The sequence below is a fragment of the Scyliorhinus canicula genome, chromosome 8 (genome assembly GCF_902713615.1).
Source record: "Scyliorhinus canicula chromosome 8, sScyCan1.1, whole genome shotgun sequence".
Classification (NCBI taxonomy): domain Eukaryota; kingdom Metazoa; phylum Chordata; class Chondrichthyes; order Carcharhiniformes; family Scyliorhinidae; genus Scyliorhinus; species Scyliorhinus canicula.
The window spans coordinates 10,154,548-10,172,970 of NC_052153.1; the positions used below are offsets into that span (position 1 = coordinate 10,154,548).

The following is an 18,423-nucleotide window of genomic DNA, read 5'->3' on the forward strand; positions in this document are numbered from 1 at the left end:
CTTCTCAATCCCTGCCCGCTGCTATACCTTAAAGCCCCCATCCAACCCTCCGGGGACAAACCGGTGATTGGCCAGTAAGCCAATCCCCCTTCCCCACGGGCCAGTTCCAGGAGTGTCCTCTTTACTCTCGGGGTTTTCCCCGCCCATATAAACTTCGATATCGCCACATTCATACTTCCGATAAAAGCCTTTGGGACAAAAATCGGGAGACACTGAAGACACTGAAAAAAGAAAATCAGTCTCGGAAGGACCGTCACCTTCACCGTCTGAACCCTCCCGGCCAGCGTCAGTGGGAGAATGTCCCATCTACAAAAATCCCTTCTCATTTGATCCATTGCTTTGCCCAAATTTAACTTGTGAAGCTGCCCCCAACCCTTGGCCACTTGAATCCCCAGATACCTAAAACTCTTCCCAACCACTGTAAAAGGTAGCTCCTTCAGCCTCCATTCCTGAATCATTGGGCTAAATCGTTGGCTTTTAAAGCAGACCAAGCAGGCCAGCAGCACGGTTCAATTCCCGTACCAGCCTCCCCGGACAGGCGCCGGAATGTGGCGACTAGGAGCTTTTCACAGTAACTTCATTGAAGCCTATGCGTGACAATAAGCGATTTTCATTTCATTTCTTTCCCATATTTAACTTAGATATAGAGAAATACAGCACAGAACAGGCCCTTCGGCCCACGATGTTGCGCCAAACTTTTGTCCTAGGTTAATCATAGAATTTTGGACAATTTTTCATGGCCAATCCACCCAACCTGCACATCTTTGGACTGTGGGAGGAAACCGGAGTACCCGGAGGAAACCCACGCAGTCACGGGGAGGATGTGCAGACTCCACACAGACAGTGACCCAAGTCGAAATCGAACTTGGGACCCTGGAGCTGTGAAGCAATTGTGCTATCCACAATGCTACCGTGCTGCCCTTAAGAAGTTAACCTACACTCCATTATTCTACCCTAATCCAAGTACCTATCCAATAGCCGCTTGAAGGTCCCTAACTTTTCCGACTCAACTACTACCACAGGCAGTGCATTCCATGCCCCCACTACTCTCTGGGTAAAGAACCTACCTCTGACATCCCCTCTATATCTTCCACCATTTATCTTAAATTTATGTCCCCTTGTAATGGTGTGTTCCACCCGGGGAAAAAGTCTCTGACTGTCTACTCTATCTATTCCCCTGATCATCTTATAAACCTCTATCAAGTCGCCCCTCATCCTTCTCCGTTCTAATGAGAAAAGGCCTAGCACCCTCAGCCTTTCCTCGTATGACCTACTCTCCATTCCAGGCAACATCCTGGTAAATCTCCTTTGCACCTTTTCCAAAGCTTCCACACCCTTCCTAAAATGAGGTGACCAGAACTGCACACAGTACTCCAAATGTGGCCTGACCAAGGTTTTGTACAGCTGCATCATCACCTCATGGCTCTTAAATTCAATCCCTCTGCTAATGAACGCTAGCACACCATAGGCCTTCTTCACAGCTCTATCCACTTGAGTGGCAACTTTCAAAGAACTATGAACATAGACCCCAAGATCTCTCTGCTCCTCCACATTGCCAAGAACCCTACCATTAACCCTGTATTCCGCATTCAGATTTGTCCTTCCAAAATGGACAACCTCACACTTGTCAGGGTTAAACTCCCTCTGCCACTTCTCAGCCCAGCTCTGCATTCTATCTATGTCTCTTTGAAGCCGACAACAGCCCTCCTCACTATCCACAACTCCACCAATCTTCGTATCATCTGCAAATTTACTTCAACTCCCTCATCCAAGTCGTTAATGAAAATCACAAACAGCAGAGGACCCAGAACGGATCCCTGCGGTACGCCACTGATAACTGGGCTCCAGGCTGAATATTTGCCATCCACCACCACTCTCTGTCTTCTATCGGTTAGCCAGTTTGTTATCCAACTGGCCAAATTTCCCACTATCCCATGCCTCCTTACTTTCTGCATAAGCCTACCATGGGGAACCTTATCAAATGCCTTACTAAAATCCATGTACACTACATCCACTGCTTTACCTTCATCCATATGCTTGGTCACCTCCTCAAAGAATTCAATAAGACTTGTAAGGCAAGACCTACCCCTCACAAATCCGTGCTGACTATCCCTAATCAAGCAATGCCTTTCCAGATGCTCAGAAATCCTATCCCTCAGTACCCTTTCCATTACTTTGCCTACCACCGAAGTAAGACTAACTAGCCTGTAATTCCCAGGGTTATCCCTATTCCCTTTTTTGAACAGGGGCACGACATTCGCCACTCTCCAATCCTCTGGTACCACCCCTGTTGACAGCGAGGACGAAAAGATCATTGCCAACGGCTCTGCAATTTCATTTCTTGCTTCCCATAGAATCCTTGGATATATCCCGTCAGGCCCGGGGGACTTGTCTATCCTCAAGTTTTTCAAAACGCGCAACACATCTTCCTTCCTGACAAGTATCTCCTCAAGCTTATCAGTCTTCTTCACGCTGTCCTCTCCAACAATATGGCCCCTTTCGTTTGTAAATACTGAAGAAAAATACTTGTTCAAGACCTCTCCTATCTCTTCAGACTCAATACACAATCTCCCGCTACTGTCCTTAATCGGACCTACCCTCGCTCTAGTCATTCTCATATTTCTCACATATGTGTAAAAGGCCTTGGGGTTTTCCTTGATCCTACCCGCCAAAGATTTTTCATGCCCTCTCTTAGCTCTCCTAATCCCTTTCTTCAGTTCCCTCCTGGCTATCTTGTATCCCTCCAGCGCCCTGTCTGAACCTTGTTTCCTCAGCCTTACATAAGTCTCCTTCTTCCTCTTAACAAGACATTCAACCTCTCTTGTCAACCATGGTTCCCTCACTCGACCATCTCTTCCCTGCCTGACAGGGACATACATATCAAAGACACGCAGTACCTGTTCCTTGAACAAGTTCCACATTTCACTTGTGTCCTTCCCTGACAGCCTATGTTCCCAACTTCTGTACTTCAATTCTTGTCTGACAGCATTGTATTTACCCTTCCCCCAATTATAAACCTTGCCCTGTTGCTCGCACCTATCCCTCTCCATTACTAAAGTGAAAGTCACAGAATTGTGGTCACTACCTCCAAAATGCTCCCCCACTGACAAATCTATCACCTGCCCTGGTTCATTACCAAGTACTAAATCCAATATGGCCTCCCCTCTGGTCGGACAATCTACATACTGTGTTAGAAAAGCTTCCTGGACACACTGCACAAACACTACCCCATCCAAACTATTTGATCTAAAGAGTTTCCACTCAATGTTTGGGAAGTTGAAGTCGCCCATGACTACTACCCTGTGACTTCTGCACCTTTCCAAAATCTGTTTCCCAATCTGTTCCTCCACATCTCTGCTGCTATTGGGGGGCCTATAGAAAACTCCCAACAAGGTGACTGCTCCTTTCCTATTTCTAACTTCAACCCATATTATAGCTTGAAAATCACTTAAAATTCTCCTAATACGTCCATGATTTTGGTCATCCCCCGTGATATAAAGCAACAAATCGTCGCGTCCATGGCAACTACCACTTCAGCCTCGCACCCCTCCGCTGGCATCATAATTACATTAAGAAGCCGTCTAATGTTGGATGTCAGGTGCCTGCCCTTTGCAAATCCTGTCTGATCCTCCCCAATTATCTCCGGGACCACAATCCTCTATTCGAGTGGCCAGGATCTTTGCCAATAATTTGGCATCTACATTCAAGAGAGAGATTGGCCTGTACGATCCACAGCTCTCCGGATCCTTGTCCCGCTTCAGGATGAGAGAAATTGATGCCTGTGATAACGTTGGGGGGAGTACTCCCAGCTCCTTGGACTTGTTGAAAGCCTTAACCAGGAGCGGCCCCAGTAACACAGAGAACGTCTTATAAAATTCCACTGGGAATCCATCAGATCCCGGGGGGTTTACCCAATTGCATTGCACCCAGTCCATCTATCACCTCCCCAAGCCCAATCGGGGCCCCCAGTGCCTCCACCAGCTCCTCATTTACCTTCGGGAACTCTAGCCTCCCCAGGAGTTGATTCATGCCCTCCTCCCCAAACGGGGGTTCCGACTCGTATAGCTGGCTATAAAATTCCCGGAACACTTCATTCACTGCCTCCGGGTCCGTCACCGTCTTCCCCCAGAAATCCTTTATTTTCCCTATTTCTCTCACCGCCTCCTGTTCCCTCAGCTGATGGGCCAGCATCCTGCCAGCTTTCTCCCCATGTTCATATATTGTCCCTTTTACCCTCCTCAGCTGACCCTCTGCCTTTCCTGTGGAAAGGAGCCCAAACTCTATTTGAATTCTCTGACACTCCTTCAGGAGCTCCTCATTTGGAGACTCTGAATATCTCCTGTCCACCTGTAAGATTTCTTCTACCAACCTGTCCAGCTCCAACCGCTTGGTTTTATCCCTGTGGGCTCGAATCGAAATACATTCCCCTCTAATGACCGCTTTCAGTGCCTCCCAGACCACCCCAGCTGCAGTCTCTCCCGTGTCTGATCTTTATGTACCCCCAGAATGGCCTCTCTCACTCACTCACAGATCTCCTCATCCGCTAACAGCCCTGTATCTAGTCTCCACTGTGGGAGCTGGGACATTCCCGTGTCTGCCTGTAGGTCTATCCAGTGTGAGGCATGATCTGAGACCACAATTGCTGAGTACTCAGTGTCCTCAACCCCTGCTAACAGTGTTTTATCCAGCACCAAGAAATCTATCCTGGAGTACGCCTTATGTACATGGGAGTAGAATGAATATTCCCTGCTCCTTGGTCTCTCAAATCTCCACAGATCTACCATTCCCATCCGCTCCATGAATCCCCGCGGTTCCTTTGCCATTGCTGATAGCTTCCCCGACCTAGCACTCGACCGGTCCAGCCTCGGGTCCAGGACCGTGTTAAGTTCACCACCCATGATCAGCCAGTGCGAGTCAAGGTCTGGGATCTTCCCCAGCACCTTCCTGATAAACGCGACATCATCCCAGTTTGGGGCATATATTCACCAGCACCACTGCCATTCTCTCTATCTTCATGCAAACCCTAATAAATCTGCCTCCCAGGTCTACCTCTATCCTCCCCAACTCAAATGTCACCCTTTTATTAATCAGGATAGTCACACCCCTTGTTTTAAACTCAAGTCCTGAATGAAACACTTGCCCGACCCATCCCTTCTTTAATCTAATTTGGTCTCCCAGATTCAAGTGTGTCTCTTGTAACAGCTACGTCCGCTTTTAACTGTCTCAGATGTGCGAATACACGAGCTCTCTTAACCAGCCCGTTCAGTCCACGGACATTCCATGTAACCAGTCTGGTCAAGGGGCTTTTGCCCCCCTCCCCTGTCGGTCAACCATGTCCTTTCCTAGGCCAGCTCCTAGTCCGTGTTCCGCACCTCACTTGATCCGCCCCTCGGCAGCGACCGCCATCTGATCTCCATTTCCAGTCTCCTAACTGTCCCTTACCTGTCAGCAGTAACCCCCCTACCGCCCCCCCCCCCTCCCCCCCACTTTATCCTTCCTCAGCTCTCCCCCCACTTTGCTCCTGTGAACCAGCTATCCAGCTAGCTCAGCATGTCCCGCCCTCTGGCGTCAAAAAGCCTGCCGACTGCCAGATTCTATCACACCGAGCAGTAACACAAGCGCTCAACACAGTAACAACAATCCCAAAAAGCAAACATACCATCTCCTAACGCGCAGGCAACGAGGCAAACCCCTCCCCCCTTAATCGATTCTTATCAGTCCTATCACCTTCAAACAGAATCCAACACAAAATAAGAAGCTTCAAGCAGCTTAAGCAAAATTATGCATGCAAGAATCAACCATCTTTCCTGCAGAAATGAAAACACTCCATCGTATCTTAAAAGTTCTTCCCACTGTGATCCAGTACATAAAGCAATAAGTCAAAATCAAATTACACAAGAACAGCGGAAAGAAAAAAGAAATAAAACACCAGAACCCTTTTCTTCCCGAACATCGCAACTTAACTCACAGAATTAAAAGACCGAAATTTTAAACAAGCAAAACACAAAACCATTTTAAGAGCACCCTACTTAAGCCCACGCCTCCACCCTATCCCCATAACCCAGTAACCCCAGCCTAACCTTTTTGGACACTAAGGGCAATTTAGCATGGCCAATCCACCTAACCAGCACATCTTTGGACTGTGGGAGGAAACCGGAGCACCCGGAGGAAACCCACGCAGACACGGGGAGAACATGCAGACTCCGCACAGTGACCCAAGCTGGAATCGAACTTGGGACCCTGGTGCTGTGAAGCAACTGTACTATCCACAATGCTACCGTGCTGCCCTCACAGTGCCAGTTGTGAGGATCTGTTGGGCGTTTTACTGTCAAACTCAGTGACTGTTTTCTAACTAGACAGGGGCCAACTTTATCCAGCTCTAATATGGAGTTAATTTCACAGCAACCTGCATCTAAAGAGTGCTCCTCACTGTGCGCTGGACAATAGAAGGAGCTAAGGTAGGAGTGAGAATGACTAACCTGTAGTCAGAGACTGGCGTTGTCAAGATTCATGGGGCTAATGCATAAACCAAACCCCGAGGGTGGGTGAACAAACAGAATGGGTACCCATGGGGGAAGGGCAGGTCTTGTCAACCTGGCTAGTTTTTGGGCGAAGGAAAGATTTGAGGTGACGCTGGGTATTATTTTCATTTTGAAACCTGCAGATGGACTGCAATGGCCTGGGCTGTCTCTGTACACTCCTCCATCCCCGTAACGGTATTCAGTGTGTGGGGGAGCACGAGTCATTCCTCCTGTTAAAATGGCAAAGAGACCAGACTCGAATTCAGCCCCGGTGGATGGACTGTGATTCTCTCCTCTCTCTCTTGCACCCCTGGGGCAATCTCGAGCAAGGTTCCGCTACGTGCCCAGTGGGTGCGTATGTGACACCCGTCCTCACTCCAATGTGACCTAGGCCCCCCTCCTCCTCCTCCTCCCCCCCCCCCCCCCCCCCCCCCACCACCACCACCCCAATTTCAGGGCAATTCAGGAGTAATCTCTTTACCCTGAGAATGTGGAATGAGGGAGTGGCTGAGATGAATCGATGCATTTAAAGGAAAATCAGAGAAGGAGGTGTAAATTGTAACCAAGGAAAAATGTCTGGAGGGACAAAATTATTCAGATGGGGGGCACTGAGGCAATTGTGAGTGCTTCCCCTCGGTTTCTATTTCTCTTTTACGATAGAAACTGTCAGCATCATCCAATCATCTCCCTTCTCTGTTGCTGTTGGAATGAGATGTGAGTCGACAGCCCCACCTAATGGACGTATGGAGTACTGCTGAAGAAAAGCAATTTGATTTGGGAGTTCTCAATTTCTACCTTTGCACCCCATTCTTCAAAAAAACATTTTTGTTCCGGTGAATCCTGGTAAAATAAGTCAACATTATAGAGCATCTTGTTACAATTCTGCTGGAGACCACTAACTTTAGTTTTCAACATTAAGCTTCCAGTTAACAGTTTAAAGGATAACACAACCAAATTTGATGTTTTAAGATGCTTACTGTACCAAACGATTAAACCCTCTACCTACTAAACACTATCTTACCCGGCGACTTACACTTTAAACCACAGAATGGAACAGTCACCTTTTTATTTTATTTAATTTTTTTTAATTTAGATTACCCAATTCATTTTTTCCAATTAAGGGGCAATTTAGCATGGCCAATCCACCTACCCTGCACATTTTTGGGTTGTGGGGGCGAAACCCACGCAAACATGGGGAGAATGTGCAAACTCAACACGGACAGTGACCCAGAGCCGGGATTGAACCTGGGACCTCAGCGCCGTGAGGCAGCAGTGCTAACCCACTGCGCCATCGTGCTGCCCACTCAGTCACCTTTTTGTTTTAGCAGCACCAAAAAATCACACTTCATAGGTAGTCGTCAGACTGTCCTTTAAGTAGGCGTTCAATTCTCCAAGAATCAATTCAAGATGATTCTTAGCTTCTGTGGGTGTACTTCCAATCTTATCTGTTCCACGCTTGGAAACCTGGCTGTTGCCATTGTCTCCAAGCATAAACACGAGCACCCCCTTCCCAGTAAAACAATCCGGGCTCTCTTTAATCTCTAACCACCAAACCACCTAGATTTGCTGTTAGACAGACTGCAGAACAGAAGACATAACCATCTGTATTTCACCTTAAATTAAAGGCACAGTCCCAAATATATACAATCATGAGATTTGAAAGATTGTTAACACTCTATAAATGTCCCTACTTCCCACACAATGCAACATTGACTCCATGACCTCACAGGGTCAGGTGACCGCCTCACACACAATTTTGCGGGACATTATCTCACTTTGAAACATTTTAACACGTGCTGCGTAAAAGTTGTTTCTTCATAAAAGATCAACTTACGGAATTCCATTCGCTGATGGTTTTCAGCAGGAAGGAATAATTCTTGCCACTTTCTAAAGCAGCATTATAATACTCTCTGTAGTATAGCCGGTCTCCCACAGAAAACCGCATTCCATCCTCAACATCCAATGCCAGGAATTCTGCCGTTATGTATGCTTCACTGCCTCTTCTGTGACCAAAGTAGCTTCTCATGGTTTGGGAACTACAGTCGAACGAATGTTGCAACGGCAAGGGCAGAACAACTACCTGATAAAAACTAAATGGGGAGGAATAAATTCAATTTGAAACGAATGAAACAAGAACGGTGATGCGAAAACAAAATCATGATCATTGTAACATACACTCAATGGCTCTTTGCAAACAATAATAATTATCTCTGGGTGTCACATACTTGCTGATTTACAGTGTATGTTAGATGCAGGGATGGTTCACATTTTACATTCAAACAGGTTTATTTGCGGAAGTTTAAAACATCTCAGAACTTACATGATTTTGCTACATACACATGGGGCGGGATTCTCTAATAATGGGGCTATGTCCCCACTCCCGCGAGAAAAGGGGCGCGAACCACTCTGGCGTCAATGGTCTCCGATATTGAGGAGTGTTCCCCTTCCTAGGGGGCTAGGTCGACGGCGGAGTGGTCCCCGCAGCTCCAGCCGGTGCGGAACGGCCGGCGCAGGTTCACGCATGTGCGGAACGGCCGGCGTGATTCCGTGCATGCGCGCTACGGCCGGCGTGATTCCGTGCATGCGCGCTACGGCCGGCGTGATTCCGTGCATGCGCGCTACGGCCGGCGTGATTCCGTGCATGCGTGCTACAGCCAGCATCATTCCGCGCATGCGCGGGGTTCCCTTCTCCGCACCGGCCCCCGGGCAATATGGCCCTACATAGGCCCGGCGCAGAGGAACATAGGCCCCCACGGAACCAGCCCACCCGTCGATCGGTAGCCCTGATCGCGGGCCAGGCCACCATGGGCCCCCCCCCACCCCCGTGGTCGGATCCCCCCGCCCCCTCTCCAGGTCCCACAATCACCTTCCAGGTACAGCCGTGTGGTACCTGAGTAACCCACACCGGAAGGACTCAGCCAAACTCAGCTGCCACTTTGCCCATCGGGGAGCGGAGAACCGGGGGGGGGGGAGGGGAGGCTGCTTTCAACAGCCCCCGACCGGTGCAGCGGGAATCCTGTGGGCGCCCAAGAATCAGCGGGGGAGAATCGGTAAGCCGGCGTCGGGGCCGATTATCACGTTCCCCCCCCGGGATTCTCTGACCCTGCGCGGGGTTGGAAAATCTCGGCCATGGTCTCAGTAGGGACCTTCAGTTCTTCTGGCTCTTCCTCAGATTTCTTAACACTCTAGCTCCACCCACAAGCTTAATCAATCAAGTACATTTACAAGGGTCAGTTACCGGACCAATGTAACCAAACACAGATCAATCAAACCATTGAACATTATGCTAAAATCTTCCAATATGGGTTTCATGCAAGTCACATATTTTAATTGCTCCACCATTGGCAACCCTGCCTTCAGCTGCCCAGGCCCTAAGCTACAGAATTCCCTCCCTAAACTTTTTTGTGTGTCTCTCTCTCCAATGCAAGATTCATAGAATCATAGAATTTACAGTCCAGAAGGAGGCCATTCAGCCCTTCGAGTCTGAACCGGCCCTTGGAAAGAGCACCCTACCTAAGCCCACACCTCCACCCTAGCCCCGCAACCCAGAAACCCCATCTACCTTTTCTGAACACTAAGGGCAACTTATCATGGCCAATCCACCTAACCTGCACGGCTTTGGACTTGTGGGAGGAAACCGGAGCACCCGGAGGAAACCCACGCAGACACGGGGAGAACGTGCAGACTCCGCACAGACAGCGACCCAAGCCGGGAATCGAACCTGGGACCCTGGTGCTGTGAAGCAACCGTGCTAACCACTATGCTACCCTGCCGCCCATTCTCCTGAACACCTTATTATTTGAAGGCATTTTTAAAATGTAACTTTCCTGAAAATGTGGTAGGGCAACATTAAATAGTCCATCATGATAGCCCATAGTGAAACAGCTGAGTTCAGTGAGTGTGTGTATGAAAGAGAGAGAGAGACGTGCCTTTAAAGATGTGCGGGTTAGGTGGATTGGCCATGCTAAATTGTCCATAGTGTAAGGTTAATGGGGGGATTGTTGGGTTACGGGTTACGTGGGTTTAAGTGGGGTGATCATTGTTCGGCACAACATCGAGGGCCGAAGGGCCTGTTCTGTGCTGTACTGTTCTATGTTCTATGTTATATAGCACCCCTCACAACCTCAGGATGTTCAAAAGTGCTTTACAGACCATGAAGTACTTCTGAAGTGTAGTCGCAGTTGTAATGTAGGATTACAAAACAGCAATGAGGGCAGATGATGCCTGAGCCTAATGTTCCATCCAAACCAGATGGTGCCTCTGACACTGCAGCATTTGCTCAGTACGGCACTGGAGGTGTCGGCCTAGCTTTTGTGCACGAGCCTCTGGAATAGGCCTCAAACACCTTCAAACCCGGAGACGATCCTGCCGTCTGCTGAGCCAAGACTGACACGCTGGAAATTAAAATCTTGCTCGTAACAGTGTTGGGGGAGTTTGGTGTTACTGTATTACAATATAAACCTGAGACTCACCTAATGGGTCCATTCTTATTTTCAACTCTGCGGAGAATGAGTGGTGGAAGCGTTTGCTCGACAACCATAACCTGCACAGCTGGCACAGGAGGGTCTGAAATAAAGAAAAACATTTTTAAAACATACAGTGGCTGAACTAGTGTAAAGTTCCTTGGTTATGTTAACAATTTCTGTGCCTATGTAACTCAAACCCAATTCCCTCTTGGAGAGTTACTGTCGAATCTGCTTCCACCGCACTTTCAGACCAGCTGCCTTTGAAAGGGTTAATTTTAAACTAGCCAATGCTGGCTGTGAGTGCTATCCACAGAGCCAACAGGGCCGGAGCCAGCCGGGTGGGAGAATCGCTGGGGCGCCGGGCGAGTCCCGCCACGCTGTCCCGGCACCCACACGTGGTTCTTCCCCCCCCCCCCCCAAACCGGCACGGCGAGATTTACGGCTGGCCGCTCGGAGAATCGCCGCTCGCCGTTTGTAACGGGCGAGCGGCGATTCTCCGGCCCGGATGGGCCGAGCGGCCTGCCCTATACGACGTGTTCCCGCCGGCGCCGACCAGGTGAACAGCACACGAACGCTGTGGGGGCGGCCTGTTGTGGGGGTGGGGGGGGGGGGGGGGGGGGGTGGGGGGAGATCGAGCATCAGGGGGGCGATCAAAAGGGGTCTGGCCCGCGATCGGTGCCCACCGATCGGCAGGCCGGCCTCTCTGAAGGAGGCACTCCTTCCCTCCGCCACCCCGCAAGATCACTCCGACATGTCTTGCGGGGCGGCCGCGGGGAGGACGGCAACCGCGCATGCGCGGGTTGGCGCCGGCCAACCTGCACGTGTGCAGGTGACGTCATTTACGCGGCGCCGGCCGTGTAATTTACGCGGCGTCAAGGCCCGGCCACTCCTAGGCCCCTGGGGGTAGGAGAATAGGGGGCAAGGAATGGCCTCGGACGCCAGAGTGAAACACTCTGGTTTTCACTCCGGCATCGGCACTTAGTCTCCCGTTGGAAGAATCCCGCCCCTGGGTCCTGGAATTTGAGTATCAAACACAACTTCCTTGCTATTTATTTAGTATCAATGCACAAAAAGCTGAAGGGTACTTTTGCAGTTTATATTAGAAAGCGCAAACCACTGAATTCCAAAGGGTCACATCACAAGCAGTAAACAGGGACTGGCCTTAACACTGATGTATATAACAGATCCCGGATTAAGCAAATGTTATTGTTATGTTATAAAAACATTTTGCTCATCGAGGCATTAATGTTTCCTGAATTATTAGCCTGATTTCAGGGTGAGGGTGGTTCCCTGTGAGAAGGGAGTTAGCGGACTGAATCTATATTCCCTGCCGTTTGGAAGAATGAGTATAGATCGCATTGAAACAACAAATTCTTAATGGCTTGGCAGAGTAGATGCCAAGAGGTTGTTCCTCTTGGTTGGGGAGTCTGGAAGCCGGAATCAGAGTCTGAGGGTGAGAAGTCACCCTCCTGCTGCACTGTCGGGGGATTCTGAGGAAGGGACACACAGCACAGATAGGCTGGCGAAGGCAGTTGCAGGGTACAGCAATCATGGGGCAATGGGGAACATTCAGGGGAGAGACGGTTCAGCTGCAAACTAAGCATATAAAGAAAGGGGGCGGCAGAGTAGCACAGTGGTTAGCACTGCTGCCTCACAGTGCCAGGGACCCGGGTTCGAGTCCCGGCCTGAGTCGCTGTCTGTGCGGAGTCTGTGCGGAGTCTGCACGTCCTCCCCGTGTGCGCGTGGGTTTCCTCCGGGTGCTCCGGTTTCCTCCCACAGTCCAAAGATGTGCAGGTTAGGTGGGGTCATGAGGTTATGGGGATAAGGCGGGCCTAGATAGAATGCTCTTTCAGAGGGCCAGTGCAGAGTCAATGGGCCAAATGGCCTCCTTCTGCACTGTAGGGATTCAATGGATTTAGGATTGGGATGGGAGGGGGTTTATGCATCTTTGGAGTTCTTTGCCCCAGAGGGCTCAGAGATTGACCATTTGAGATGGAGATGGATAGATTTTTGGATTCTGGATTTTTGGAAACATTGTTGTCTGTCTAAACGTAAATTCACAGACGATAACTGAAATAACTTCCCTTGATTTGCAGGGAACAAAGCTTCCTCTTGTAAAGCTCACATATAAAGAAGATGAGTCACATTCAGCCGCAAAGGGATAAAAATGTGAGCCGAAATCTTGAAGGTTGCATTAGGGAGGGATGGTTCCCGCCTTCAATCACAAAGACAGGAATGTTCTGGGATCAGCGCCCACGTGTCTGACCGAGATATCCGGCTTTCAGCTGGCACAGCCGCGTGAGAGCAGTGCTTGGAAAATTCCCAGCTGTGGATTCCAAAGATTGCCGTTTCTTTTCCCGCTGAGAATCGGATGTAAAAAAATGACTGGTGCGTTGCCTGCAGTAGTAACATGCTTGGCTGTTCACCTCAATTCCATTATCAGCTCCGCAAAAAGGCAGCCGTTTCTGCTAAAGCTCAGGCGGGGGAGGAATACAGCATCCACTTGCAATTATTGAGCAAACTCATTGGACGGGACGGTGGCACAGTGTTTAGCACTGCTGCCTCACAATTCCAGGGACTCGGGTTCAATTCTGGCCTTGGGTGACTGTGGAGTCTGCACGTTCTCCCCGTGTGTGCATGGGTTTCCTCCGGGTGCTCTGGTTTCCTCCTACAATCCAAAGATGCGCAGGATAGGTGGATTGGCCACGCTAAAATTGCCCCATAGTGTCCAAAGGTGGGCAGGGTAGGTGGATTGGCCATGTTTAATTGTCCCTTAGTGTCCATGGATGTGTAGGTCACGATACGGGGATAGGATGGGGGAGTGAATCTGGATCAAGTGCTCTTTCGGGTCATTGAAGATGGGCCAAATGGCCTCCTTCTGCAGTGTAGGGATTCTATGATTCACACAGTAAAGCATTCCCAGGCGCTTCACCAAAACATTGGTGGACAGAGTTTGACGTTGAGTCACAAAGGGAAGGATTAGGAGAGTGGGCTAAACGCTGTGGCAAGTAGGTAGGTTTCAAGAAATATCTTCGAGGAAGAGAAATATGTCGCGAGGCGGAGAGGTTTGGGGGGGTGGGGGGGGGGGGGGGGGGGGTCCAGTGATGGGGGCTGACCAGCTGCATGATCACCAATGACAGAATGATGAAAATCGGGGGCTGGGGCAAGAGTTTTGGGGAATCTTGAATCTGCAGAGAGCAGAAAGTGATAAGATGGGCACGAAAACATTGGAATAGACAATTCCAGAGATAACAAAGGCATAATAATCAGTTATCAGTGAGCGACCTAATCAACAAATGTCCAGACTCAGTGTTATACGATTACACCCAGCTCGACAATTGAAACTAGTTACTCACCAGTGACCGCTGTTGATAATTGTAGGTGAGCAGAATGTTGCAAGGTAAGAGCTGTGATATTCACTGTATAGTTAGTTCCTGGTTGCAGGTTCAAGCACACAACCGGGGCATCATCTGCTGTACTATAATTAAATGACGTCTCGAAAATGAACTCGCTTTGGTAGCTTCTCTGTCCTTGTATCTGAAACTAAGAAAATAATAGTTTGTTGTATTGGAACTGTAGAAAACAAACGGATAGTCTATAAAAACCCACTGTAACCTATTGACACTGTGTTTGCCAATGAGTTGGCGAGGGGGAGGTGGGTTGGACTTACTATAAACAGTTTATTGTAGAGTAAGTAATGCCTATTTCTCAATAGAGTCGCTTTGAGTCCCTACGAACTACATTAAATGGACCTCTTAACGAAAACTCCAGCCAAGTTTCCTGGTGGTTGACCCAACCATCTCCACTTTGGATGAGAATAATGGGGTCTCCATATGCAGCCACATAAATGGCACTTCGTAACCCCACACATTGAGATAATGGAGTGGATGCACGCTCAGTGAAAGAAGGAGGGGAAGTGGTGAGAAATTAGAAAGTTTAAAATGTACAAAGGGAGCCGGGTGTCCGAGTCAATCAGCTTCTCAAAGTTTTTTATTTGTAAATTTAGTGTATCCAATTCATTTTTTCCAATTAAAGGGCAATTTAGCGTGGCCAATCCACCGACCCTGCACATCTTTGTGTTGTGGGGGCGAAACCCACGCAGACACGGGGAGAATGTGTAAACGCCACACGGACAGTGACCCAGAGCCGGGATCAAACCTGGGACCTCGGCGCCGTGAGGCAACAGGGCTAACCCACTGCGCCACCTAGCTACTCAAAGCTAATATGCATCTTTCAATTGACGTAATTGCAATTAGAACATACATAGAACATAGAGTGCAGAAGGAGGCCATTCGGCCCATCGAGACTGCACCGACCTAAGCCCTCACTTCCACCCTATCCCCGTAACCCAATAACCCCTCCGAACCTTTTTGCTCACTAAGGGCGATTTAGCATGGCCAAACCACCTAACCTGCACATCTTTGGACTGTGAGAGGAAACCGGAGGAATCATAGAATTTACAGTGCAGATGGAGGCCATTCAGCCCTTCGAGTCTGCACCGGCCCTTGGAAAGAGCACCCTACCTAAGCCCACACCTCCACCCTAGCCCCGCAACCCAGAAACCCCATCTATCTTTTTTGAACACTAAGGGCAATTTATCATGGCCAATCCAACTAACCTGCACGGCTTTGGACTGTGGGAGGAAACCAGAGCACCCGGAGGAAACCCACGCAGACACGGGGAGAACGTGCAGACTCCGCACAGACAGTGACCCAGCGGGGAATTGAACCTGGCACCCTGGTGCTGTGAAGCCACAGTGCTAACCACTGTGCTACCGTGCTGCCCCAGGTTAAAGCGTCTTCGTAAAATTAGTAAATCCAAGTAAACTTTCAGAGGTTGTCAGCCAAAATTAATGGTCTTTAATTGTGTGGTGCTGCAGGACCTAGAAACATAGAAAATGTATAGCACAGAAAGAGGCCATTCAGTCTCTCCCAGCTGAAAAGAGTTATCCAACCTAACCTTACTTTCCAGCTATTGGTGGGTAACCTTGTAGGTTGTGGCACTTCAAGGGCATATCCAAGTTAGGGCTGGTAATTCACAGCATAAGGACCCGTTTGGTGAAGACATATTAAATTCCACTCAATTCTAGCAGATCCAGAAAATGACTAATTGACACTATGATGTTTCATTCTTGCCGGTTGTAAATTGTTTCTAGAGCTCTTTCAATTTGATTTATTTTCCCCTGCTGTCCCTTTTTCTCTCCCAATCCAACCTTCCTTTCCCTCTCTCCATTTCTCTGTGTCCCAATTTGACTTTGATTCGCCCCCTTTCATTTCTCAGCCGTCCCACCGTTTCTCTCTCCAGCCAGAAACTTTATTCAGTGAAGGGGATGGATTTTGGTTCTGGCACTCACTGACGTTGACCTCACTTTGTCGTTACCACCTCACAACATCAGCAACTTGGATCACAGGAATTAATTTGCACCAAAGGGTGAGGGGGGTAAAAATCCACTCGCCGTACTGGTCACGAGGTGGTCCACTCCAGAAGATCCGGGGGCCATTCATTCTAAAACATGAACAGAAGGGATATCTAAAAGATTCGCGACTCTACTTACTGAATATGTGTCCTCGGATCTGGATCCAAATCGGTCCCTTCTCCACTTCAAGCAGGATTCATTAAACAGAATAAAATCATTGACTATGAACGACAAAAAGAGGCCCACAGAGTAATCGATTACAACCCAAATAAAAGCAAAGGACAGATGCTGGAAGATGTTAGAATTGAATTTCACAATAATAATAATCTTTATGAGTGTCACATGTAGGCTTACATTAACACTGTTAACTAAATTACAGTGAAAATCCCCTAGTTGTTGCTATATTACTCTTTGGTAATATATTGTTTCTCTTTGCTTCGTAATCCAGAATGGTCTGATGGTGTGATTATAAAGAAACCACCAATCTCTAATTTATTGAATAACATAGAACATAGAACAGTACAGCACAGTACAGCACAGAACAGGCCCTTCGGCCCTCGATGTTGTGCCGAGCAATGATCACCCTACTCAAACCCACGTATCAACCCTATACCCGTAACCCAACAACCCCCCCCCCCAACCTTACTTTTTAGGACACTACGGGCAATTTAGCCCGGCCAATCCACCTATCCCGCCCACCTTTGGACTGTGGGAGGAAACCGGAGCACCCGGAGGAAACCCACGCACACACGGGGAGGACGTGCAGACTCCGCACAGACAGTGACCCAGCCGGGAATCGAACCTGGGACCCTGGAGCTGTGAAGCATTGATGCTAACCACCATGCTACCGTGCTGCCCCTGAATAACAATTGATTAATATTGAGTTTGCACACTCCACAGAACTATAACTAGAATCAAGTAATCTATATCTAAGTAATAACTAATTTAAACTACACGTGCTACTTCTATCTAATCTTAACTATGCTGTGATCTATCTCTCACTGCTTATGCTCCACTGGCTAGAACACCCAAGATTCCCTGAGTTCTTATATTTATCGTGGGAACTAGTGTTGCCCTCTAGTGGTTGTGTTACACTGAGGTGTAATAATTAACCCTTTACGTGTCTACATATCATATCATTACAGTCGGCACTCTCCGGCGCCTGTTCGGGTACACGGAGGGAGAATTCAGAATGTCCAAATCACCTAACCTGCACGTCTTTCAGAACTTGTGGGGGGAAACCGGAGCACCCGGAGGAATCCCTCGCAGACACGGGGAGAACGTGCAGACTCCGCACAGACACCCAAGCCGCTACAAAGCTTTACGACAGGTTACTACGGAATTGTGTATTGGGTTGTACCATGTTCTGGAATATTACCAATAAGTGTGATACATCATCACTGGCAGTAATGTGCCATTTCACATAACGAGCAATGGATTATCAATATAACATTAAAATATGGGAAGAAACCTGCCATTAAACACAATGATTAAGGAATGGATTCCAGTTAGTAACCAACATTGGATTTGCTCCACTCTGCTGAGACATAATTGGAAGTTACTGAATAAAATAACATTTTGTTTTCATTGTGTTATTTCTAAATGCTTACTGTTGCTTCAAGCAGGAATTGTAGCCATTCATCTATAAAGTAATTTATATAGGTTTCTGCTAAACTTAAGTTAAGATAACCTCGATATCTATACCCAATAAGATAGAGAGAAGTTTCATACCCTTCTACTCGCTGTCTAATTTAGTCAGATTGAAACATTGGGTCGTTTGATTCAAACTGGCTCAGTAATGTTCCGCTGAGCTCTCGCAAACCTGGCAAGTACACCATCCAGCTCTCAATAACTATCACTTTGTCTTTTCGTTAATAGGATATGGCATCTCTGGTAATACCAACATGCAATCACTTGCATGGGACAGATCCAGCAGGGGATGATTGTTTCCCTGTGATAACTGGTGCTACAGGCTCCCCACTCTGGACGGGATAGTTTATTAACACTGACATAAAAGTTC

General features: G+C 48.4%; 1 protein-coding gene across 12 annotated transcripts in view; it reads right to left on the minus strand.

Moving 5' to 3' along the window:
* susd1 (sushi domain containing 1) overlaps nucleotides 1-18,423 on the minus strand; it is a 104,251-nt gene that overhangs the window by 20,581 nt on the left and 65,247 nt on the right. For all 12 annotated transcript variants that reach the window (XM_038804171.1, XM_038804176.1, XM_038804174.1 and 9 more), the window contains 4 exons: nucleotides 16,542-16,624; nucleotides 14,344-14,530; nucleotides 10,994-11,087; nucleotides 8,356-8,611 (listed from right to left, as the gene is read on the minus strand). In XM_038804171.1, coding sequence (XP_038660099.1) covers nucleotides 8,356-8,611; nucleotides 10,994-11,087; nucleotides 14,344-14,530; nucleotides 16,542-16,624 — 620 coding nt within the window. The remainder of the gene's footprint in view (nucleotides 1-8,355; nucleotides 8,612-10,993; nucleotides 11,088-14,343; nucleotides 14,531-16,541; nucleotides 16,625-18,423) is intronic.